This window comes from Sarcophilus harrisii, chromosome 2 (assembly GCF_902635505.1).
Source record: "Sarcophilus harrisii chromosome 2, mSarHar1.11, whole genome shotgun sequence".
Classification (NCBI taxonomy): domain Eukaryota; kingdom Metazoa; phylum Chordata; class Mammalia; order Dasyuromorphia; family Dasyuridae; genus Sarcophilus; species Sarcophilus harrisii.
In genome coordinates this window covers 551,865,705-551,891,097 of record NC_045427.1, presented here as the reverse complement: position 1 = coordinate 551,891,097, position 25,393 = coordinate 551,865,705, and the positions used below count along the sequence as shown (strand labels likewise).

Below are 25,393 nucleotides of genomic sequence, written 5' to 3'. Positions count from 1 at the left end.
TCAACCTTGTGGCATTGATTTCCCGTTGCTTTAAAAACAATTTCAATGCAGAAGCTATCACATTTTTTCTAACTGGTTAGTTTGCAGAAAGTTGGTTTGTCACAAAATTAAATTAAATGATGAGCTTATACTTCACTGGAAGCCAAATAAAAGGATGGCTTGGGATCTCAGATGTGGAGTGGGGGGCCGGGAGATGATAAAGCAGGAAAAGCTGTACTTTGGGGATAGACATGATGAGAAACGCCTGAAAACTTTTTTTGATTTTCAAGGAAAAAGGTCAAAAGGATTATGATTTAATCATAGGGTCAAGATTCCCAAATGCTTAACAGTCCCCAAGGTTCAGCTGCTAGGGCAGCAGCATGTTTCCTGGACCTCCTCTTGTCACCTGCTCTGCTCTTCAGAGGAAATAATTAAGTCGGTGCTTTGTGTTTTCTGTCTTCTATTGAATTTTATGTCTCTGATCTGTGCCTGCTGAGAACAGATTACCATCTGAGAAAGACATCATTGAAATAACTCTCTAACATTTTGCAAATTAAAATACTATTCAAAGCTGTTCTTTCCTTTGTGTTCTTCTTATTTAAAAAATTAATTGCTACAAGATCCTTTGAGCTTTTTTTAAGTTAACAAGATCATAAAGGCAAGAAAAAGTTTCTCCTATGAAATATTAAACTGGACCATAAAAGGCCTTGGAGTTTAAACTGCCTCAACATCAATATCTAGACAGACAGCCATTCACATGGTATTTAATGGCAAGATGGTATAGCAGATGAAATAGGCACTTGAGATTAAGAAGATCTTGTTGCAAATCTGCTCTTGGATTTTCTTGTTTATCCTTTGTTTTCCAAGAGGAACAATATCAATAAGTTAATTTCTTGACTTGCAAGTGAATTAGATTTAAGTGAGGCAGAATTGTGCAAAGTCATCAACCTCACTTTCTTGTCCAGAATCATCAGAATCCAGGGGCAAGACATAGGTCATGATGAGTAGCAATGGCTTCAGATACAATGGGGGACCTTAGTCTTTTTAAGCTAAGATCTTTTCTAGGTCTCAGTTTCTCTGAGGCAGCATCCATTCAATAATAAAAGGCTAGTTAAAAATGGAGGCAAAAGATGGCTTAGTTTGCCTTCACAAAAGAATCAACCTGGGAGTGGAGAACTCTAGATATTTATTAGCTATGTGACCTGGTCAAGTCACTAAACCTGTCTGGATCTCTATTTGCACATCTACAAAATGTGGAAGTTGGAATGAATGACTTTTAAGATTCTTTCCAGTTCTAAATCTATTATACTGATAGAATTCCTAAAGGAATGTGTAAATAGAAAAAATAATTTAAATAAAAAATAAGCAAAACTCAAATGTAAGTTGGGTCAGCCTGTCCTAAAATGATGAATTTAGAAGGACTATTTGTATTTCCACTAAGATAATGATCCTAAAGATAATGGCGCATCATAGAGGGCACAATGGCTATATAGCATAGAAGAAAGAATGTCAACTCCATGATAGAGGACCTGAGCTTAAATCATGGGTTTGTCACTTCTATTTATGTGACTGTATGGGTAACTCCCTTAACTTTTTCTGGGCTTCACTTCCTCAGCTCTAAAACGAGAAAGTTGTTGTGGGCAACCTGTAAGGTCCCATACAACTCTCAGTTTATAATCATATTATTTAATAACCTCAAAGTTCATTTCTAATTCTCAATCTATGATCCTACAATGGAGATATATTTCCACAGAACACAAAAGAACTAAAAATAGGATACTTTTAATGGAATTTTCTTTCCTTCAGAAGAAACTACATTTAATTTCAAAACAAACATGTAAGGATACTGTGTACCTAAAGGAATGTGATATGATATAAAACAGAATGAAACAAAACACTTTATTGGCCAACTCTCTCTGTACTATCTCTGTAGCCCAAGCATTCTGGACAGAGGTTCTTCCATAACCAGACAAGTATTTGTCATGCCCCTGTGGCAGAATATATGTTCTTCCTCTGTTTGCTTGTACTAGACATATATGCCATCCATTTTATTTTCCTAACAGGTTCTTTGGAAGAACCTTACTCAGCCTCCTAAACTCAATTTATTTTTTTTTCTAATTTATGGCAGGAAAGCTTTAAAAAAAAAACTTTTTGTTGCTGAGAATTGCCCTCCAGCTCTATAAGTGGGAGCCATGTTATTTTTTCCTGCTAAAAAAGAGTCCATTAATGAAACTATGGCCTCCAACAGCACCAGCTCATGCCTATCCAAGGACTTTCACTTAAGTGGTTATGCTTCAATGCTTAATATAGCTCTTCTACTTCCTGTTCTGTCCACAGGGCCACCAAAAAAGTGACCTTAAGGTCCTCAGAGAGTGTGTGTGGGTGCTCCTTGAACTCTATTTCCTAACCAGTGGCTTTACAGCCCAGCTGCTAAAAATCTCTTAAGTTTTCCCTTCTGCTCTCCTAGGTTCTCAGTCTCAAAAACAAATGACATCCATTTTTTAAAAAGGAAGAACATTAGCTAAGTACAAAAGCAACCACATCCTGCTCTTTGAGGAACTAAACTTCCTTTTTAGCAACCTGAGTTCCTCTTCCTCTTCAAGATTTCAGGCTCTCACAATACAGCAAACAGTTCAGTTTGTTTCTTTGTTCAGTAATTGTTTTTTTAATCATACAAATTCTAATTCCAAAGCTCTTAAGAATTGAAATCCTGTGTCTGTCATTTTCTATGTGACATTGGGCTGGCCCATCACTTAACCTCTCCACACCTCAGTCTCCTCATCTGTAAAATGAGGGGGGTTAGGCTAAATTACCTCTAAGATGCTTTTTAGCTCTAAATCTCTAAATCTCCAAGACGCTGAGTTGTTTCAGTTGTGTCCAACTCTCCATGATCCAAGTTGGGGTTTTCCTGACAAAGATGATGGAGTGGTTTGCATTTCCTTCTCCAGCTTATTTTACAGATAAGGAAACTGAGGCAAACAGGGTGGAGTGACTTGCCCAGGATCACACAGCTAGTAAGGGTCTGAAGCCCAATTTGAACTCAGGTCTTTCTGTCTCTATCATTGGCCCTTTATCTACAATATCACCAAGATACCTTTGTGAATTATTCATGTATTATTATATAAGACTTCTATAAGATCTTTGGTAATAAGTAGCTAAATTGACTATGAGAATTTAGATGTTAGACCTAATAAAATATAATGAAATCCCATAGTCTGGCTATTCTATCCACCTTTCTATTGTAAACTGGAACAAGGCTGGATAAAGGACTCTACAATGAGTAACAATCAGAAAATTATTTATTTAAATGGTAAAAAATGGAAGAAGCATGCAACAGCAAAAACTCCTTAGAAACTACATGAAAAAAAGAGTAAGGAAACCCAAAATGTTCATCTCCATCTAAATGGACATTTATCAGTTAACTAGCATTTACTAAGTGTCTACTGTGTGCCAAGTCAGGCAAAAATGAATCAGACCTATGAAGAGCTTAATTCCATAAGGAGGGGCAATAGGACACAGAATGATAAGACAGTATGATTTCTCCTTAAAACATATATTGGATCTGAGAAGCATGGCAGACTTGGATAGTAAAGAAAAGGTAGCTGTTCCCCTCCCCATGAGACAGAATAAATACCACTGACATAATTTTGATGTTAAAGCCAAATAATAGTTCTATATATCCAAAAAAAAAAAAAAAAAGACTTGTGGTTTCTGCTCATGTCTATGTCTTTCTGAGGGCTAGACTTCCTGATCACATAACCATTGTCTGAAGTAGATTTATTTACCTCAGGCTTGACCTGTGATGGATACAATAGCCTGAGAAACAATTTAAAGCACCCATTCTGAAAAAAATAATCCCTCGCCAGCCTCTCATAGCTAAATGTTTCTGCTACACTTTCACCCTTAACAAGTCAAAAAGAAAGTGTACTGAGTATCTGTGTCTTTTCACCTAACAGCTCTGGCTTTGGAGGCAGAGGACACAGGAGGGAATAAATGAGGGAGCTGGACTAAAAGCTTCCGAAATCCTTTGTAGCTCTAAGCTTATGACCCTATGATCTTAAATGGCCTTTTAAACAAGCTTTATTGTCCTTATAACTTAGATTGTGGATAATGTGGATAATGAATAGGGAGGCAGCCTCAAAGGAAGATGGGCCTGACTTCTGACCATACTGACTCTGAACAACTTATTTAATCTATCCATAGCTAGGAGAGTTATTCTCTCTTCGAGAGAATAACATTCAGAGAAGGCTTCAATCTGCCTTGGTAGAGATAGAATCTTTATACTAATGAAAGTTCAGGTCTGGTCCCTTTTCCTATTCTATAACAATTGGGTTGGTCACATACCCTTAACCATAAGATTAATCATCCATAAGGTCAAGACTCATCTAGTCTATTGTACATTTGAGAATCATTTGTAAATTTAATTGGGTAATGTCCCTGTATTGATGCTGCTTAAGAATGACATGTTCTATACTGGATCATTTGCTGACTGAGGGAGGGGGGTGGAGAGAAGGGAGGGAAAAAATTAGAACACAGGATTTTGTAGGGACGAATGTCGAAAATTATCCATGTATACATTCTGAAAATAAAAAGCTATAATTTAAAAAGAATGATGTGTTCTTCACATGTGCTTGAATTTTTAAACAAAAAGGAATTGTTACTTCCACTTACTAATAAGTACATCATCCTTCCCCACAAACACATGATTACTAAATAGTTAAAGAGCCAGCCTTGAAGTCGGGGAGAATTGTGTTCAAGTCTTCTCTCTGCCATTGGCTGGTTGACCCTGACCTAGTCACTTACAATCTCTTAGTGCCTTAGTTCTTGAAATGATAAATCACAGAACAGTTCCCGCTCTTCTTTGAGACACAAGCTTAGTGCCTTAGAATTCCCTGTACTAATGTAATTGTTGGTTTGGGCTAAAAAAAAATTAGAATTACATCAGCTTTACCTGTTAGCACAGGATTCTATGGAATACTAAGATCTAGAATCAATCTGGAGAAATTTTTTAGAATGTTCTCATAGTCCTACATAAAGGATGGTATAAATTCACAATGTAGGTAGATATATTTCTAAACTATTACCCAAAAAAAGGGAGTTTCTAAGTAAGCAAAAAATCTCCACCACTTCTATTGGCAGATGTTTTGAAATAGACATAGACAGAGATAGTAAATTATTATCAACTTGACTCAATGCTTAATTTCTTTTGGATTTTAGAAACAGGATCCTAAAAGTCATTTATCCCAATTCTCTCATTGCATAGATTTATCTCTTTAGAGAGGTCTAAAAAAAGTTTAAGTGACAGAGCTCACCCAGTTTTAGCAGAAATGAGAAAAGAACTTAGGTCTCTTGCCATTCTATTTGGATTATACTATAAATGGAAGAGAGGTTTTAATGACTATTTATTCATTTAATTTGCATGTGATCCAAAATATCAGGGAGATTCCTATGAGGTCCACTCTAGATGTACTCTGAGTCTCATCTATAAGATGACAAGCATGAAGTAAATAATATCTAAGCTTCCTTATAGCTATAGCAACTTAAGAACTGTCATAAAGACTGTACATTTATTTGCTAGCTCCACCTAGATCCAAACATGCCCTTCTAAATTTAAACAAGCTCAGGATGAAAAACTCCTGTCTGATTATATACTAAGAGAAACTGGTAGAGTAGTTGAAATCCTTTATTTAGATCTATTGGTCTGATGAGAACATCTGATGGTATGCAGATCCCCAATATTTCACTTATAGTAAACATTTAGTGTATTTTAACACAGTAACATCTTACTTGGTTCTTAGCTGGAGAAATTTGTTCAACTGATAATGAAATCTCTTTTCCATCAAGGCTCTGCTGCTGGTCACTAGTGGCTGCATCCGTTTTAAAGTATTTTCTGGGTGGAGGTTTGGGCTTGGAAGACGTAGGCTTTCTAACCAGAATCTCAAAAGATTTCTTGATTTTCAAGGGTGGGTGACTCTCCTCAGTCCCCACTGGAGTTTGTCTCTCTGAGCTGGTTCTTGAAGATGAAAGCAACAAACTAGGTTCCTGGGTCATTGGGGCATTCACACTGGCCGCTCCTGTCTCCAAGTCTGAGGGCTGCTGTGGGCTGCTGTTGCTGCTGTTCCCAACAGATGAGGCTGGAGTGTAACTGCCCTCACTACTAGATCGGATCATGACTTTTTGAGATCTCCGGTGGAAAGGAATATAACTCTTCTCACTCTCCTTTTCACATGTGGGTCTGCCATGCCAGCTACTCTCTAGTCTTTTGATACCTGCAATTAGAATATTAGTCAAAACTTCTTAAATAAGATTTATTTAGAACACAGAAATAAAACTTGACACTATTTCTTATGTCACCAAATTATACTAAACATCACCAGAATACAACAGAAGTATTTGATAAAAATAGTCCCTGTCTTCAAGGAGCTTATGCGCGGCTGACAGGAAAGGACTTTTATCTACACTTTATAGTTTGAAGCCTGTTATCCTGATTGCCAAAGAACATATAGATAAGTTATCAATAAATAGTATTATAGACATCATGGATCTGGATGTAATCTTGATCAGAGATGAGGGAGATAGAGAAAACTCTCTCACAAAATCTTTTTGAATCTTTTTGACTCGGCTACATCCATAATTTTCTTTATAATTATAATTTTGCTCCTATTTCTCCCTATAAGGGTCCTCAGTTCCCCTTCAAGTGGTTAACATTTTGATTTAACAAGAAATCAAATACGGAATATATTCTGTCTAACTTGACTCAAAAAATGAATATGAGGTTCATACCCATGCCTTTGACAGTTAGGAAAATATATTTTTTCTTTCCTTGCCTTAGATACTTAACTGTGTGAGCCTGCATTAGTCTCAGTCTCAATTTTCTCATCTGAAAAATAAGGATAATAATAGTACCTACCTCACAGAGTTGTGAGGATAAAATGGAATAATACATGTAAAACATTTTACAAATCTTAGAGCCCTAAATAAATACAAGCTATTATTCCTTCTTCAAAGGATATAAAAAACAATCCTCCTCTCTAGTGAATCCTACCTTTCCTCCAAACTTAGACAATCCACATGGGTCTCAGTACTGGCTAGAATAATAGCTGGCATTTATATATTGCTTTAAGAATTGCAAGATACTTTACAAATATTTCATTTCATCCTTATAACAGTCCTGGAAGATGAATATTAACATTATCTGTATTTTGCAGATGAGGAAATTGAGCCCGACAGAGGTTAAGTGACTTAGGATCATATGATTAGAAGTATCTGAGGCTGGATTTTAATTCAGGCCTTCCTGACTCCAGATCTAGCACCCTATTCTCTCAGCCACTTGGGAAAGGAATAGATCCATGTTACTATTGGCTATATATGAGCCCAGCTATGTTGATCCTTTTTCCCCTTAAGGGTCATGTAAACAATACAGCTTGGTAATTTCACCTCTACAGTAGATTTAATCCTTCATATAGATAAGATGATTTCTATTTCTTTGCCACTATTACTCAAATAGGCAACTGAAAAACCTAATTAAAAAAAACAGCCTTGGTCCCCAAAGCAGTGCTTATTCTATCATAATTGATTGTTGTACTAGCCAATTTTGTTAAGAATATGGACTTATATTTAGTATACTGAAATCTTCCATAAAAGGTGAGATTATGATGAATGAAGTAGTATATGTGGCTTAATATGTCTATAAGTATATCTATATATGTATACACATATAACATATATATGTGTGTGTCTATATATGTTTATGCATATATACATATATAAACACATACACACACATACAGATGAAGGTGAAGGAAAGAGAGAGGGATTCTTCTAGAAGAGTAGATAATCCAGAAATGACTTTGCCTCCCCTATAAGATCTGTCAAGGAACAAAATTCTCATCATCTCAATGGTTAGAAAATTGGAGCAGATATTTATTGTAAATCATAGAATAACAGATGTAGGAGACCTTAAAGACAAAGTAGTTTTCAGTAAATTTCCCTGAATTTATAGTTGCAATAATTAAACCAAGAGGTATTTAGGAGTTAAATCCAAGTTCATATAGTTGATGACAAAGTTGATGATAGAAACCATTTCCTCCCTTGATTCTTAATCAAATGTTGTTTCAACTATACCAAATTATAAGATAAGACTATGACAAAGGAGAGGGAAAGAAAGATAGATGTCATGCTATATCTTTGAACAATGCTTAGCTCTTAATGTATCACTCTTATGGTTCAAGATCTTCTGTGATCACCCTCTAGGATTCCAGCCAGACACATAAACGTATTATTTGTAATTGTTTTGTCCATTGATCTAGACTTTTCATCTTACCAGCTGAAGTTCATGATCAGCTTAAATTTCTGCCTCTTTAAACTTTTCTAGACTACCAATTATTTTGGTGATTGTTATCCAATTAAGAATTTAACCTAATAACTTATAAGTATTCAACTCTAATCAACAAATATTTATTAAGTACTAATTATGTGAATGATATGTCCCAGAAACTGGTATATTCTCAAGTTTACCTAGAGGAAAGGATGCACAAAGGCAAATAGTTGGGGACAAACTAGAATGTTAAGTTGGAAGGAGATCCTGGACATTTTTCATGCCAAGTCATTTGAACTTTATCTAGCAGGAAGTGAGGAAACCACTGAGCAGGGGATTGATAGGATGAGATCTAGGCTTAAGATCTAAGATCATAAATTTAGAATTGGAAAGGACCTTAGAGGCTATTAGTCTAAACCCTTATTTTACAGATGAGGAAAATGAGGCTCAGCTTTCCTAGTGTCACATAGCTAATGAGTGTTGGAGCTCAGATCTTCCCTCCCTCCAAATCCAGTATTTTATCCCTTATGTCACCCAGCTACCATTATGCCATCCAGTTGCTTAAAAAACATTGTTAAGGTTTCAGGTACATAGGAAAGATTGGAGAAGAAGCCAATTAAATGTCTATTGGACCAGTCCAAGTAAGAAGTTAATGAGACATAACAAGAGAATTATAAAAACAAATTTTGATAGAGTAAAAATTCTGATCAATGGAATAGTCAATCATGATTCCAGAACCCTGATGGTAAAGCATGCTCCTCATCTGTTGACAGAGAGGTGATGAACTCAGCATGAAGGATAAACAAATATTTTTGGATATAGCCAAGGAGGGAATTTGTTATGTTTTGCTTGACTATGAATATTTCTTATAAGGGTTTTGACTTTCTTTTTCTTTTTACAATGTGAAGAGGTAGGAGGGAGAGAAAATAAATGCTTTTTAATAGGGAAAAAATGAAATGCAAGTTACATGAAGATAAATAATTCAATGTAAAAATAAATAAATGTGATCACTGTCCAAATCAGCCTGAGAGTAGAAAGGAGAGCATTTTACAGGCTGTTATCAGTCTAAGGGCAATTTTAAACTCTTAAAGGATAAAAAAGTGGCAACCTGTAAATCCTTACATAGCAAGTTTCATTTTAAGCATTTGTAGTACTCTGTAACCAACAGCCTTATGTCACCCACATGCAAAGGAGGAAAAGGATTAGTTTGGCTTCATTATTTTTCTTACCTTCCAAACTCCACTGATGTCTCTCTTTTCCAAATTTGCTATTCTCTACAGCCTGGGCCACAGCTTCTTTTAGTTGCTGTTCAGACACCTAGAAAATATCACTTCACTTTGTGAACTTGCATTAGGAGCTACAAGAGAACTGAGAATCTAATTATTACCTCATACCAAGTCGAGGTTATTGTATTAATCTCTTACTACTTTTATTGCCTGTTTTCTCTCTCCTTCCATCTATCCTGACAGAGTAATCTTTTTAAAATAGTTTCATTCATATCATCTTCTCTAAAGACACACACACACACACACACACACACCCATACACATACACATACACACACCCCTGTTTAAAAACTTCAATAATTTCCTCTAGTTTATAGGATCCATTTTAAAATCCTTAAATCTGTAAGACCCACAATCTGCCCCCAATTTTATTTCCCATTACTTTCCTTACATGAACCCTCTGTTCTTGTCAAATTTGTCTGTCCCCATACACATGTTGTGTATATCCTTGCTTGTGCTCATGCTCTTTTGCCTAGGATTCCTTCCCCTCCTTAAGTTTCACCTTCTTTCAAACTCCAGATCAACTACTTCCTCCAAGGATAAGATCCTAGAATTTTTGTGCAGAGTAAGACTATAGAGATAATCTAAATTTTAAATTTAAGATTGTAGATCTCCTCTAAACTTTACAAATGAGAAAAGTAAGAACCAAAGAGATAAAATTACTTACTTGTCTGAAGGTCACACAGCTAGTTAATATTTGGACTGAGATAAGAACCTAGGAGTTCTGGATTCCATGTTCTTGATTCTCAAGTCTTTCAAAATCATAGCATCAGAATCAAACCATTTAGAGCTGGGTGGGATTTTGAGAGTAGTTCTTTCTCTCTACCTATACTGCTTATTATCAGAATCTCTAGGCTGGCTCTTGCCCATATGATGTTGTATTATAATGATTCATCTCTTTGTGTTTAGAGTCTATTCTCTCAACCAAGTTCTACCAATGAGGAGGAAACACATTTTGTTTCATGTTATGGGCCAGAACTCTGTACTTGAAAGAAGGATTCTTACAAGCTGTTAAGTCAGTGGAATTGTTAAGACAATGGTTATCTAGTTTAGCATGGTGCTTAATAATTCTCTACTTCAGTACATAAACTTAGTACTTAATATAGTTCTACAAGATTAACACCTATTCTACAAGATTCACATCTACGATGATGTAATATAATAGAGTATATAAGAAGCCAACAAGGATAGAGAGAGAGAGAGAGACACTCCATCTGTGGTCAGCCTCCTAGTGGCTCTCCTGAGAGACCTTCTCTCAGAAGGCCCAGAGTCAGACTCTGAGAGCACTCGGAGACAGACTGGAAGAAGACAGAGGGCTGAAGGCTGGAGCACAAGCCCTCAGACTGAGACAGACTTCAAGATAGAGACCATCGTGGTCTCCCCCACAGAAACCAAGACACATTCCAGAGGACCTCAAGAAAGCTAGCCCACCCCCAGGCAAAGAGACAAGACTTTGAAGGAGATAATAAAGAATTTGAACTTTATCTCTGGCTATTCTGGTGGTGATTACTCAACTGAAATGAAGGCTGGTCCCAAGATCTCCAGAAAACCAACCAGAACATTACAGTTTCACATCTTTTACTGGACAGATCCACCAGTGAATGCTTGTCAATAATGATGTATGTTCTTAAAATTGTTGATGAGATGGTGCAAGAGCTAGAATATTATGTTTTGAGTTGACACATGAATTTGCACACTAACTAGTTATGGGACTATAATGGAATCATTTTACATCTCTAAACCTCAGTTTCCTCATATGTAAAGACTTAGGATCAAACTAGATAATCTCTTTGGCCCCTCCAGATCTAAATCCTTTGAGAGTTCCAGAAAATAACAAATTGATTAAAACTTTTGGTGACCTAATATCCTCTCTGAAACTATCCAAAGATATTCCTTTAATGAAAAATTGTTCTGGTATTTAAATACATAGATGACAATTAAAAACCACAAATTAAATCATAGCAAAAAAGAAAAACATCTAGAAAATTAAAGGGTCTACTTTACTCTTAGACATCTGAATCTGAGTACTCTTAGAAATCTTAAAACTGACATAGTCAAAACTGAATTCATTCTCTTTCCTCTCAAACCATCTCCTCTTCCTAACTTCCCTATTACTGTTCAGGTCATCACCAACATCCCAATTCTCCATGCTTACATGCTAAGTGTCATTCTTTTCTCCTCACTCTCTCTCATCCACCATATCCATTCTCTTGCCAAGACCTGTTAATTTTATCTTCACAACACCCTTCACAACAAATCTCTTTTGTCTCTGACACTGCCACTTCAGTGGTGCAAGCCCTCAAAATCTCATACCTGTACTATTTGAAATAGATTTCTAGTTGGTGTCTCTGACACTAGTCCACCTTCCATTCAGTCATCAAATTGATCTTCCTAAAATATAAGTTTGACAATGTCATCCTATACACACACACACACACACACACACACACACACACACACACCATCCAATCAAGTCCTGTGACTCTATATCTCCTCAATCAATCAAATCAAATATAAAATCTTTTGGCATTCAAAATCCTTCATAACCTGCCCCTCTCCTAATTTTTTAATCTTCTTAAACATTACTTCCTCCATACACTCTAGAGCCCAGTGACTCATCCTTGCTATTCCTCCCAAATGAGTACCTCCAATCTCCTAATTCTGAGCATTTTTATTGGTAGATATTGCCTCATGTCTGGAACTCACTCAGCTATGTAAACTCCATAGCCTCCAGCTGAAATCCCAGTATCTGAAAAAAGTCTTTCCAGATCCCACATAATGCTAGTGCCTCCCCACTGAAATTATCTCCAATTTATCCTGTCTATATCTTGTGTCTACATAGTTGTTTCTTTGTTGTCTCCTTTATTAAACTATGAGTTCCCTGAGGGTAGGGACTATTTTTTGCTTTTCTTGGAATCCCCAGATTTAGCACAGTACTTGACACATAGTGAATAATAAAAGCTTATTTTGATTTGACCAGACTCTTCTATTATCTAATCTAGTCTAATTATTTTAAATGAAATATTTCTTCATTTATAAGTACAATGAAAATAAACTGAAATATGTTTAAAATTCTATAAATATGATTGAGAACAATGCATTTCACAGTAGGACTCCAAGATCAAGCAACACATCTCTACAATCCAGAAACAGGATTATACTTCCTCTAATAATGACCCTTCCCAATATCCCCATCCATGAATTCTCTGTTCTTGTTTTTGTTTTTGTTTTTTTGGGGGGGTTTTGTTGTTGTTATTGCTATTCTTATTTGCTATGCATTTTAATCACTACATAAAGATCATCATGCTTATACTGAACATTCATTCTTTGGTAAAATTTTCCAGGAATATCTTCATTTCTATAAGATTGATTTCCAGATTTGGTCTTCTATGATTGCAACTGAAAAAAACAAGAAATATTTGAGGTTTTACCTGGGGATCAGGGTGCCTGCTGATAATCACTGGGACTGCTCCAGGATCACAGTGACTTAGAATGGCATAGACTTCATTGAGTGTCATGTTTTGAACTGAGATATCATTAATCTCTATGATTTCATCACCACATCTGCAAAATAAACATCAGTAAGAGATCCATGATCCCAGCGACATAATTCAAAGCAAAATAGCATGCAGACTTTCAAAGCTTGGTTACAGTGCTCCTATAGCTACATGTTCAAGAAGGCTTGGGCTGATTTCTGATGCAGTTGGAGATTAAATCAGTCTTTGGACTTCCTTTCCCCTATTGAAACTTAACACAAAAACAGGGGAAAGGAGCAATTTCCTCAGACACAATATTTAACACACCCCAGAAAATGAAGCTGTCATCAAAATTTCTTTGTATGGGATATAAATTATACTGCAATTGCAGGACAATGGGAAAATGAGGAGAGGAAAAAAAATACCTTTCCCTCCCTTTGCTGTATGGAAAGGTAAGGGCCAAGGGGATGTGAAGAAAAACTGTCAAAGGAAATAATGGACTATTGTTCAAATAAACAGCTTCAACACACATATTCATACTCCCTCTAATACCTTAAATTCACAGTTATTTAATTTACCCATTTCCCATAACCTATTTCTTCACCTCACTTCAGCAACATATAGAGGTAATCATGACTTTGATCTTTTCATCACCTACAAATGAATCACTTCCATATTCATGAACAACGATATTCCCTTATCTGATCATAATGTGGGGCTGTTACTCCTCCTGCCTTAAAACTCCAAACTACAATCTTTGTCTTCATCATGACATCCAATCTCTTAGAGACCCCTATATAGAAATGCTCAGATCTTTTCTACTTATGATGCTGCCTGATTAAATGTCTTTCTCTGAACTAATAAGTACTCTGGTTGACTGGTAAAAAAATAAGCATATCATTATGTGTTCATTAACTAATGGTTTCAAGTGGGGACTGACATAGTTTTCCAGCGGGCCCAGGTGAAAGAATCATGCACATAATAATGATAATCTGGATTCCTATAGCATTTTACAATCTTCAAAGCACGTTTAGATTTTATTCTTTCAACCTTAATAAAATAGACAAGAGCAGGTACTGATATCCTCTTTTTTCCTTTCATGGAGAAATGGACTTAGATAGTTAATTAGTTTTGCCCAACGACATCCAGTTAGAATGTACATGAACTAAAACTTGATAAATATTGACACACAAAATGACTTGTCATAAACATGTAAATCTGAGTCCTAACGACATTTAAAACTTCTTTTTAAAAAAAATCAATAAATTCAGATACCATACACCTCACCACAACTCTCCCTCAAATCCAAAAGATCCTTCATAATCTAACATGAATTTTTGCCACCTACAAAAGGGCAATCCCTTTTGAGAAATAAATATATCATACCTGAGGCGTCCATCTAAATGTGCCACCGATCCTGGGGACAGAGTATGAATAAATATCCCAGAGATACACTGGAAGTAAGGGATACTGCATAAGCCAATTCCCAAGCCTACTCCAGCTTCTAGAAAGGAAAATGTGAAATTTTAGTGACAAATTAACTAAATGTTGGTCTACATTTGCTACACTGTATACCAGAAACATACTAATGATATAAAGCTTTCTATATCCAATCCTAAACTAGATAGTCTTTGAGTAGATCATCATTTGGTCTGGATTCATTATAGGATCCCCAAGATTCTTTTAGAGGTTCCACAGGTTCAAAACTATTTTCATAACAATGAGCTTTAATTTACAATATAGTAAATGCATACAAAATCTGTATAAACAGCGCTCTTTGGTTGGGGAGGAGGGGGAATCCTGAATAATTTTCAGAAGTCTAAAGAGAACTTATAGCCAATATGTTTGAACCCTGCCAAATTAGATTATGAGGAGCAATATGTCTTTCAGAGAATATGGACATCCAGTTGACTCACTGTAAGAACTCTAAATATCCTTGTTGATGTCCATCATTTGCATAGCCTTATTGTATTATTCATTTATTTATTCCATCATTTATTCATTTAATAGTGCCTGGTAAATTGTATGTACTTAATAATATGTTTTATCTTATTCTATTCTATCTATTTGTCTGCCCCCAGCCCTCTCTATAAACTAAGTATGTATCAATAAATATTGATTACCTTTCCTCACATGGGAAAAGCTCTGTTATGCTTTGTGAAGGTTAAAAAGATGAATTAAGCAGGATCTCTGTCCTCAAGAATCTTATAATTTAGAAAGGGGAATAACATATAAACTCACATATGTACAAACACTTATCAGAAAGAAAGTAATGTTTCATGAGAGAAGTATTAAACATGAAAGAAATTACTTCTGATTGATGAAACCATGTAAGATTTCCTAAAGAAAATCTCCTCTGTGCTGATATATACAAATAAATAAAATACAGAAATTATTCATATAGTTGTTATATTTAAATTTTTATTAATTAAATTTTCATTTTTATTTTAGATATGTATACACATATACATAAATACACATGTATATTACTATAGAGTGAAAATAACCTTTGTGCTGCATGTTGTCTCTCTCTCGCTCTCTTTCTCTCTCTCACACACACACACACATATACATACATATACACACACAAGGAGCTCAACATAAAGGCTATCTTCTCTCTATAGTAAGATGAATAACAAAACTAGCATTACTAGAATTCAGACTTCTGGAGGCTGAGAAAGTCACATACATATTTATGTTTGGACCTGAAGATGTACATCTAGACATAGACTTGAGGATATTTATCATTGTTCAAGCACAGCAATGGAAGGTTTCTATCAAGAGAAGGTGTAGAGAAAAAGGAGAGGGAGTCCTGAATAATAGTGAAATAAAATCATTCTAAAGCTTGTGCTTTTCATTTTTATTGTACTTTCTCTAAATAAAAACATGAAATATCTCTGGCAGTAATTGAAGAAATAGGATAGGTTTGGTTAAAGAAAAGCCTGAAGGAAAGTGCTTTTCAGGACAAAGCAGAAGTTCATACCTTTCTTTAAAGAAACTTCCATTATGATCCTATCATTGGGCTTGGCAGTATTGGCTGAGAAGGATGAGTTTTCCAGACCAAAAGAACTATTTTCCTTGGTGATACAGGTACTTGAACTAAGTGAACGACATAGTTGAGGAGAGAGGTAGTTGGACACTGAATGGGGAGCACTCAGGCTGGTCCTGACTGTGAGGGTGAGAAGCCCTCTTTTGGCTTGCTATAAAAAGAAAATAAGATATTACAAAATATTCAAAAACCTAGGTATCCAAATTAATCAGCAGAGATCAGCAGACTCAAAAGACTAAATCCTGTGAGATATAGATACAGGTACCACCACTACCTATAATGATCCCACCAAAATCTTTTTTGTTCTTCAAGACTTGTTGCAGAATAGATAAGGTCAAATATCATCTTCTCCATGAAAAGAATCCTTTTGAGAAAGAAGTACCCACTCTACTCACCCATAGAATCTGGTTCTTTTTTTTTCCCCCTCACTGGTCCTTAGCACTGTGTTATAATATAGAAATTATCTCCACTAGGAGATTAGTTTCTCTAAAGACAGAATTCTATCTAGTTCATCTTTGTAATCCCAGTGACTTGCACAAACACTCAAAAACTATTTGTTGAATTGTTAAATTCATGTAGGAAAAATAACTTGAACTAGATATTACCTAGAAGCAATTTTTATAAGACCTGCTTCAATGAATATGTAAAACTGATTTATAATTAGCATATGAATTGCTTTACAAATGAGTGCTTCTAAAGTTCTTGAAAACTTTTGGATTTTTAAGTAATGTGCACATTTGCTCTATAATCTTGCTTAATACCATTAGTTTTCTAAGCAGTCTTCTTTTTAAAACAAAATTAATCTTTTGCTAACCTCCTGATTTAATCATCATAAATTCTTGATTAGTGGAAGTTAAATGAATGAGCTTTCACTGTTGCTGTGTGTGTGTGTGTGTGTGTGTGTTTAATCTATATCTAAAAACATAGAAACTCCTGCATTCCAAAGAAGCCATGAAATGACACAGGGTTACCTTGAATTTCTGCAAAGCATCATTATGTGTTAATCCATCCATTGATTCTCCATTCAGTTCCAGAATCTCATCCCCTGTTTTGAATAAAGGAAAAATGCAAGAAAATTAGTACCTAATCCAAAGATATTAGAATTCAAGAGATATATATGGGTACATGAAGGTAGGAGTATATTTGAAAATCTATGTTCCCTTAGATGAAGTCATTATACTACTTTGAAGAAGCATATATACTAAACAATTTATAATTCTGACTTGTATTCAACATGCTGAAAATTCTAAATGAGAATCCTACAATTCCATCTTTTCCTTATTTTGGATTATGTGACAATCCATCCAGATTCAGCTCAATCAAAACAAAGTTAAATTTTAATAAAAGTACGACATAGTACACATTAATAGAACACTAAAAAAAAGAGTCTGAAGACTTTGGTTCTAGGGCTACTTCTACCACATATAATACTAGTTATAGAATGTTGAGAAGGGGAAGGGATACACATATATGAAGCACCTACTCTCTGTCAAGCACTGTGCCTACATGCTTTACAAACATTGTTGCATTTTATCTAAGGCAATTAATCTATCTGAGCCTCAATTACCTCATCTATAAAGTTGCAGTGTTTGTTAATCCCTGGCCTTTCCACTTGCCACCCCTTTTTACAAGAGAAATTTTTATGTGAGTTCAAATATATAGGTATACAAAATAGGTAAACAAATCAAACATTTCCTGGTAAAAAAATATTATAATTTCATGATCCTCACATTCAGTTATAAGACCCCCATATGGGATCAAAAACCATACTTTAAGAAGCTGGACTCTAGAACAGTCTGGTTTGACTCCAGTCTAGTTCTAGTATTGTATACAATAGTGTCTATTTCCTTATAAGAATAAAGGAAATTAACTAGATTTTCCTCACTTGGAGACAGGAATACCAAATATTTTAATTCACTGAATACTCCTTTATTTTTTTCAATTAAAAACTCTGAGAATAAAGTATGGCATAGATATGTCATACATACAAATCACCCCATAATATGTATTGACAGCAACAACAAATTCTCTAAATTATGACTTCTTGGAAATGTGGATATGAGAGTGATTGGGTTCATCAGTCATAAAGTTAGGTTTATGAACAGATCATTTTCCAAAAGTTTGTTTTGTGTTTGGGTGCTTGGAAATCCAATGTATTTTCCTATGGAAACAATCTTATAAATAGCAGTTAGGTTCCCAGGCCAATCCAGAAAAACCAATGTAACCCATAATATAGCTAAAATCATATACATTTGCAATGAAAAAATGGTGAATAAAACAGAAATTTATGAAATTACATTTTTCTTTATGATACAATATATTTAAATGTAGGGTATATGCACTGGAACATTCTGATAAGACCCTCCTGAATTCTCATAATTCCTTAATGAGGTATTAAAGTCCTTTTTACAAATCTAGCTCTTTATTAAAATAGGAAATCAACTAGTCTTTGCTCCCCTCTCCCCAACTCCTTTAACAATAAACACATTGAGGATGGTTGATTTTTTATTTGATTTGATTTAATTTTTTTATTTGATACACCTGAACTCCATCCTTGAGACAGCCTTAATAAGGAAAAACAGAGATATTAGGAATAGGTCAGCCAGTATAGAGATTTAGAGAAGTGAGATGCTGCACAAAGACTGAACTTTTGAGTCCTCCATGGGGAATGATGGAACCCCAAAAATGCTATGTGTAAAAAGCAATGGTAGATTAAAGACAGCAGCAATAAAAGGTCAGTGAAGCACTTATAGAAAAGTTCCAGAATTAACTATAAACTAGAATCAAGGAGAAATGAAGGACAATTATGGTATGAAAAAAGTAAATCTCTTCAAAGATATTGGGAGAAATGTGGCCTATGTAAATCTCAAAGGAAGGCAGCTATCACTGGGAAGGGTCACTAAACAATCTAATAGAGCCATGAGTTTTTCCACTGAAAAGGGGTCTCTCACTGTAGGGTGGTCTTCTAAATCTGAAAGCTTATATAGGTCTCTAGGAAAAGCATGACTCACCAGAGGAGTACATTACTTAACTCTCTAGGACACCAAAATGCTTTCATTTTGGGGGGGAGTGAGGGGGGGAGGCTGGGAAGAGAAGATGGAGCTAAAGAGGGAATACTCAACCCCAGAGTTACATAAGCCCTTTGGGGAGGTGAAAATTCTCTAAAGTGGAAGGGATTTGTTTTGATTGTGTATTGCCTCAGATAAAAGTCCTTTACAATTTTATTCATTCATGCGTTTGTTTGTTTTTCATTGTCTCTGTGTGTGCCTTAATTATAATGCCTGATTTATACTCAGTGATATATTAAGCCTAATGCTAATATAGGAACTGGGGGCTTTTTAGTATTCTGACCTGAGCAAAACATTGTGTGGAGTCATCAGCCAAATAGAGAAGTTTTGTAAGATGCCCCCGAGGTAGACTCTGGCCTGGATAAACATAGAAAAGTGAATTGGAATGGACTGATGATTGGCCATTGACCATTGGCATAGAAATTCCTGAATGAGGAAACTCCCTATACCAACACAGGACATTGACTTCTCTTCAATTTATCATCTTAAAGAGTTGCCTAGAACCAAGAGTTTAACTGATTTGTCTAGGGTCAGTGTCAGTGGTTAGGCTTGAATCCATATTCTTCTTATCTCTTAAGGATAGCTCTTTATCCCTATGCCATATTGCTTTATATAGAACATATAAAAACAGTTTTTTTTTTAATAAATCCCAACTTTTAAACAGATCCAGTCTCTGTGATTGGCCTAATCCCATTCCTAGCCCTTGTACAACAGTATGGAGTTCACATTAGGCAATACTCATTGCCTAATATCTCAAACAAATCTCTGGATCCCATTCCTGGAAATCAGAGAGAGTGGGAATGAAGAGCCTTAACCTCAAGGGAGGTAGCTAAGCAGCTTTCAAACTGAGGAAGAGTCCTTGATTACCCCCACTTAGCTTGGAGAACCAAGGTGCTATTTCTTCTTATGAGTAGAATAGAGATAGGGAAGGTAGGGTTCATGGAAATAGGATTGGGTCCTAATGACCATTTCGCCAGTCTCTATGTAAAAAAGGCAAATATAGCACAGATGTACTGGAACAAAAGTAGCTGGCAATATCATTAGTAGGGAATTTTATAGAAGAGAGAAGGGAGAATAGGAGGGAGGTAACAACAATCAGGGAGAGTGAAGTGATAAGGGGGAAAAAACATAGAGGTGAGTTGAAAAGATGAATTTCTTCATCTTCTCTAGTGGGACTTTCATTCCTACTAAGGAATATGTGCAAAACTGTCACATGTGAGCAAACAGTGGCCTGTATAGATGATGTAATCAATTGGGCAACTCACATATGGAATTTCAAGTTAAGATATTTTCCTTTTGCTTAACCTATACTTATATTTTATGATAAATACTATTCTTAGTCTGAAGAATTGAAATAGATCTTGAACATTAAGTCTTTCCATTGGCCTAATGCCTGTTTTTTTGCTTTTTTATTTCATCTCCAAATTTTTCTTGACATAGATCATTATTGGAAAAAATCCTACCTTCTTGTAGCCTTCCATCAGCAGCAGCTGCTCCCCCAGCAAAGATTGTCTTGACATAGATACCAATAGGACCATAGATGCTGTCCTTTCCACCAACAATACTAAAACCCAATCCCTAAAGAAAGGAAGGAGAAAGGTTGTAATTATAATTTGTGCTTTGTCAGTAGAAATAAAGATTCTTAAAAGTTGGAAGTGCCATTTATGGTCATCTCATTCAAAATTCAACCTGAATATGAGTTCCCTCTACAAAACTCCCAAGAAGTCATCATTCACTTTTGGCTAAAATACTTTCAGTTGAACCCACTATTCCCAAAGCAATTTGAATTTTTTATGGAAATTCCAAATTTTAGGTAGTTTTGATTTATATGAAGCTTAACTTTACCTCTTTGCAAATTTCAACTATGTCTTCTAAGTCAATACTGTGGGACAAAGAAAAAGAAGTCCATTATCTCTTCCTCCTGTTAATGGCAGCTAGTGTATCCCTTCATCCCAAGCTAGCTAGGTTTTGTGTGTGCGTGTGTGTGTGTGCTCATCTATGTGTGCGCAGGTGCACACCTGTGTCCACACACATACATACACTGTATACTTAGCTTTGTACTTGTGTATCCACTTGGCTTAAGAGAAAACAATTGAATTGAAAAAATTAGATACATTTTCTTTTTTTACTGACAAGGAAGCTGAATCTTTGAGAGTTTAAATAAGTTCAATTTTCTTTTTTAGTAATTATGAAGACTGGGATTTGAATGCTAGGCTGTATGATTTTAGACAATTGAATTTATCTCTCTAGGCATTAGTGTGCTCAATTATAAAAATAAATTCAATTCAATAAACATTTAGTAAGCACCTACTGTGTGCCAGGCTCCATGATAAGTGCTGGGAATATAAAGAAGAAAAAAATAATCCCTGCTCTCAAGGAACTTGCCATCTAATGAGGAGGACAACATGCAAACAAATATACACAAAGTAAGTTATGTGCAGAATAAATAAGAAATAATTAACAGGAGGTAGACACTGGGATTAAAAGGGATTTGGGAGGGTAGTAGAGTGATTGACAAGATGATGCTTAGAAGAAGTAAAAAATTTTTCCCTAGGTTTTTTTTTTTTTTTTGCCACTTGAGGTTAGAATTTGTGTCACTGATACCGTAACTTTTAGATAGACATTTTCTTTCTCAATAGTTTTTCATCTTCTGTTTTTATTGCTTGAATTCAACAGTAAGTTCCTCAAAACATGCCTTTTAAAGGAGTCAGAATAATGTGTTTAAACACATACACACACACATACACACACACACACACACACACACTCTCTCTATATACTTCATAATATACTTTCTCTGTAAACTTGTACTTCCTTTTCAGAGATTTGATTGAGGATGTGTCTGCTTCAGGGTTTGGGCAAGGGAAAATGGCAGATGCTACTTAGGTACCAAATTGGTATTGTAGAGAGGAGTCTTGTATTCTTTAAGCAACAACATAGATTCTGTGAAAAATTTCAAGTCTCCCTTACCTAATCCTTCTCCCTCTAACAAAAAAGAACTCCATTTAACCTTCTCTCTCTCTCTCCCCCTCTTAACTTTTCTCCCTTGCCCCTTCCCCCATCCTCTCATCTCCCCTTCTTCCCCTGTCTCTCTTTCCTTTTCTCCCTTCCTCTCATTCTCTTTCCATCTGTCTTTGTCTCTGTGTTTTTCTCTCTGCCTCTGTCTCTCTCTGTCTCTCTGTCTCTCACTATCTCTCTTCTGCTCCTCCCCCAACAGACCCACATTTCCTATATATTCTCCTTATAAATTAACTTTTAGCTTTAACAGTCACTTATAGATTATAAAAGTGTGAATGAATTGATCAGATCACTTCCTGAAATTGGGTTTTAACAAGGGAAATGGGAAGAGATTTCAACAGCAACATCAATCAATTAATAAGCATTTAGTAAACCCCTTCTCCCTTCTCTGTGCTGGGTGCTAAGTATAAAGAGACACAAAAAGAAAAGGTCACTTCTCTCAAGAAGTTTACATTCTATGGAAAGACAGTATGTAAAATCATTTTGGAAGGAAACCCTAGAACTTGGGAAGATTGGGATTCTTTACGGCAGTAGGAGGGACAGGCATGTTGGACAGCCAAAGCAAAGGTGCTGATGGAGAGAGGAGACGGGGCTCTGTGTGAAGAACATAGAGAAGGCCAACTTAGCTGCTTCCAGAAAGAGAAGGAAGAGGGGCATGTGTAATGAGGAAAGAAAGCAGTAAAAAGGGAGGGGGGGCTTTAAAAGATAAACAAAAAATGTATATTTTATCCTAATAGAAAAATAGTATGTCAACATCTGGTCTTAAGGAAAATCCATTTGGCAAATGTGGGAGGGAGAAACAGAAGAGAATGAGAGGCAGCAAGATCATTTAGAGGCTACTACAATAGTTCATATAAAAGATGATGAGGATATGAACTAGAATAATGTCTGTGTGATGAATTAGAAGGAAAAGTGAGAGAGATGTTTTAGAGGTAGGACCAGAAAGGTCTGGCAATTGATTGGTTTCAAGACCTAAATGAGAGTGACAGTGGGGTTCTATAGAATTAATCTTAAATTTTCAGTGAGCTAAGTTGCATGACTTCCTCCAGTTCTGTACAGCAATAAGTGAGAAGTGATGGAGGAGGTAAATAATGAGCAATCCAAGGCCAGGAATGAGTGGAGGCAGAACAAGAGACCAAAGGATTTGGGAATAGAAGATAATATGATATTGAACTGGTTCACTGTATACCTGAAGGATAGAGAAAGGTTACTATTAAAAAACTGAAGGGGGAAATTGTACAACCTGGTGGACCCCAAAAAACAAAATGACAAACAACACAAATGTTTCCTTCCTCCTAATTTTACTTAGCACTAAATCTAAGAAACCATCTCTAGTACAGAAACATTGATGTGAATTCATGAGTTTCCCATTACCAGTCCCTATTTACAATCTACCCAAGTCACCCAAGTTTTGCCTTGGGGGAAAATTCATAGATATAAAATTTCAGAACTAAAAGAGTTTGGAGCTCATTTAAACCATATAATTCTTTTTTTTCTCCTATTAGCAAACATATATTTCTTACCTTGGCCTGGCCCTTCATCAACACTATATTAGAGATGACAGAAGCCTGCAAGCCACCTGGTGGCTGTGTGAGCTGTGCTGTGCTAAGGGACCGAGAAGGTCTTGAAATTGCCTGCAAACAAAAACGAAGAGCAAATAAAAGGCAGGAGTTCATCAACCCAAGTGAACAGAATAAGGCAGATTCAAATTAGTGAAAGATTTGAATTATAGGTGATGACAAAGATAATGATGTTAGTGATTTTACTTTGTCATACATATAGGACTATATTATACTGTCTTCCAAAAATTTGAGCTGTCAATTAAAACAAGGTTTATTATAGGATCTGAGTAGCATAAAGCATAAAATGTAGATGAATTTTGTCTTACCTTGCCCAGAACCAACCAAACCTACATGCCACTTTCTTTTTTTTATTATAGCTTTTTATTTACAAGATATATGCATGGGTAATTTTTCAGCATTGACAATTACAAAACCTTTTGTTCCAATTTTTCCCCTCCTTTCCCCCATTCCCTCCCCCAGATGGCAGGTTGACTAATACACTACATGTCACTTTCCATCCATTTTCAAAACATGTCACCTATACTCTGGTTATTACCATTTATCCTCTTCTAACTGGACCTTTGGATTCTGATTCTGGGGCCCCATGCTCTATTAGCAAAAGATTAGCTGCACTGAATTTATGGATTTTCATGACCAGAAAGTTGACCTGGACCAATGCAGTCTTTATCCGTATTCAAGTCTCTCCTTAATCTATCTCCAATGTTTCTTATCTAATATAACCTTTTTTTCCATGCTTATTTCTAATCAGATTGAAAACAAAATAGACATATACTGATCTTTCTATGCCTTTACTCTCTGTACTCTGTACCATAAATATTCTCTGTTGCTCAATTTCCATGTACTGATTCCTTTTCTTGGATATCATCCTTTCCATAAAGACTTCTCAAATTCACTTCCCCAATCCCTTAACAGTGCATCTGAAAGTAACCTTTCCCTCTCCACTATTAGATTGTGATGCTCTAACTCCATTAGAGCAATGTTTGGATTTTCTTTAATTTTATGTCTCCAGGTTTGGCATCTTATACACAGGAGGCACATAAAAATGATTGCTGAATTGAATAAATATTTAAAATTTAATTTCTGTACAATTGATGCCCTGAAATTTTTATAGGCTACTCTTTGCCATAGACCACGTTCCATTATAGGCAACTGAAGTTGCTAAAATAAGTCACAGAATATATCAAGAAAGCTTTAAAACAAAGCTAAAAAAAAACAACTTATTTAACAATACCATTACACTTTTAATTTCTATTTTTATTTCACCATAGATGACTTTTTAAAAACTGTTATCGCTATATTTCTTTTTTTACTGTACAAATATTTAGAATTTACTACCACTTATTAAGAATATAAGAAAGGAAAACTAATAATATAATAAATACATTTGGTTTTTAATTTTTAAAAATTAACCTAAATACATAGAAAAATGGGGGAAAAGAAAAAATTTCATCTAACAGATATGTATAGTCAAGCAAAACATATTCCCTAAATTTACACAAATACATCCATGTATCTGTCTATCTACTATCTATCTTAGCTATCTTTCTAACCCTATCATGGGTATTCTTCTGCACTTTAAATTCATCCCCTCTAAAATTGAAAGAATCTTTCTTTCAT

At 35.5% G+C, this 25,393-nt stretch overlaps 1 protein-coding gene across 6 annotated transcripts in view; it reads right to left on the bottom strand.

Moving 5' to 3' along the window:
* The window catches only part of IL16 (interleukin 16), a 162,075-nt gene that overhangs the window by 24,971 nt on the left and 111,711 nt on the right, over nucleotides 1-25,393 (bottom strand). For 5 of the 6 annotated variants that reach the window (XM_012542097.3, XM_031955651.1, XM_031955653.1 and 2 more), the window contains 8 exons: nucleotides 23,717-23,827; nucleotides 20,639-20,753; nucleotides 17,079-17,152; nucleotides 16,042-16,258; nucleotides 14,445-14,562; nucleotides 13,014-13,146; nucleotides 9,526-9,613; nucleotides 5,767-6,248 (listed from right to left, as the gene is read on the bottom strand). In XM_012542097.3, coding sequence (XP_012397551.2) covers nucleotides 5,767-6,248; nucleotides 9,526-9,613; nucleotides 13,014-13,146; nucleotides 14,445-14,562; nucleotides 16,042-16,258; nucleotides 17,079-17,152; nucleotides 20,639-20,753; nucleotides 23,717-23,827 — 1,338 coding nt within the window. Of the gene's footprint in view, nucleotides 1-5,766; nucleotides 6,249-9,525; nucleotides 9,614-13,013; nucleotides 13,147-14,444; nucleotides 14,563-16,041; nucleotides 16,259-17,078; nucleotides 17,153-20,638; nucleotides 20,754-21,020; nucleotides 21,054-23,716; nucleotides 23,828-25,393 lie in introns of those variants that run through there. The other variant, XM_023496746.2, reaches the window with a different exon arrangement.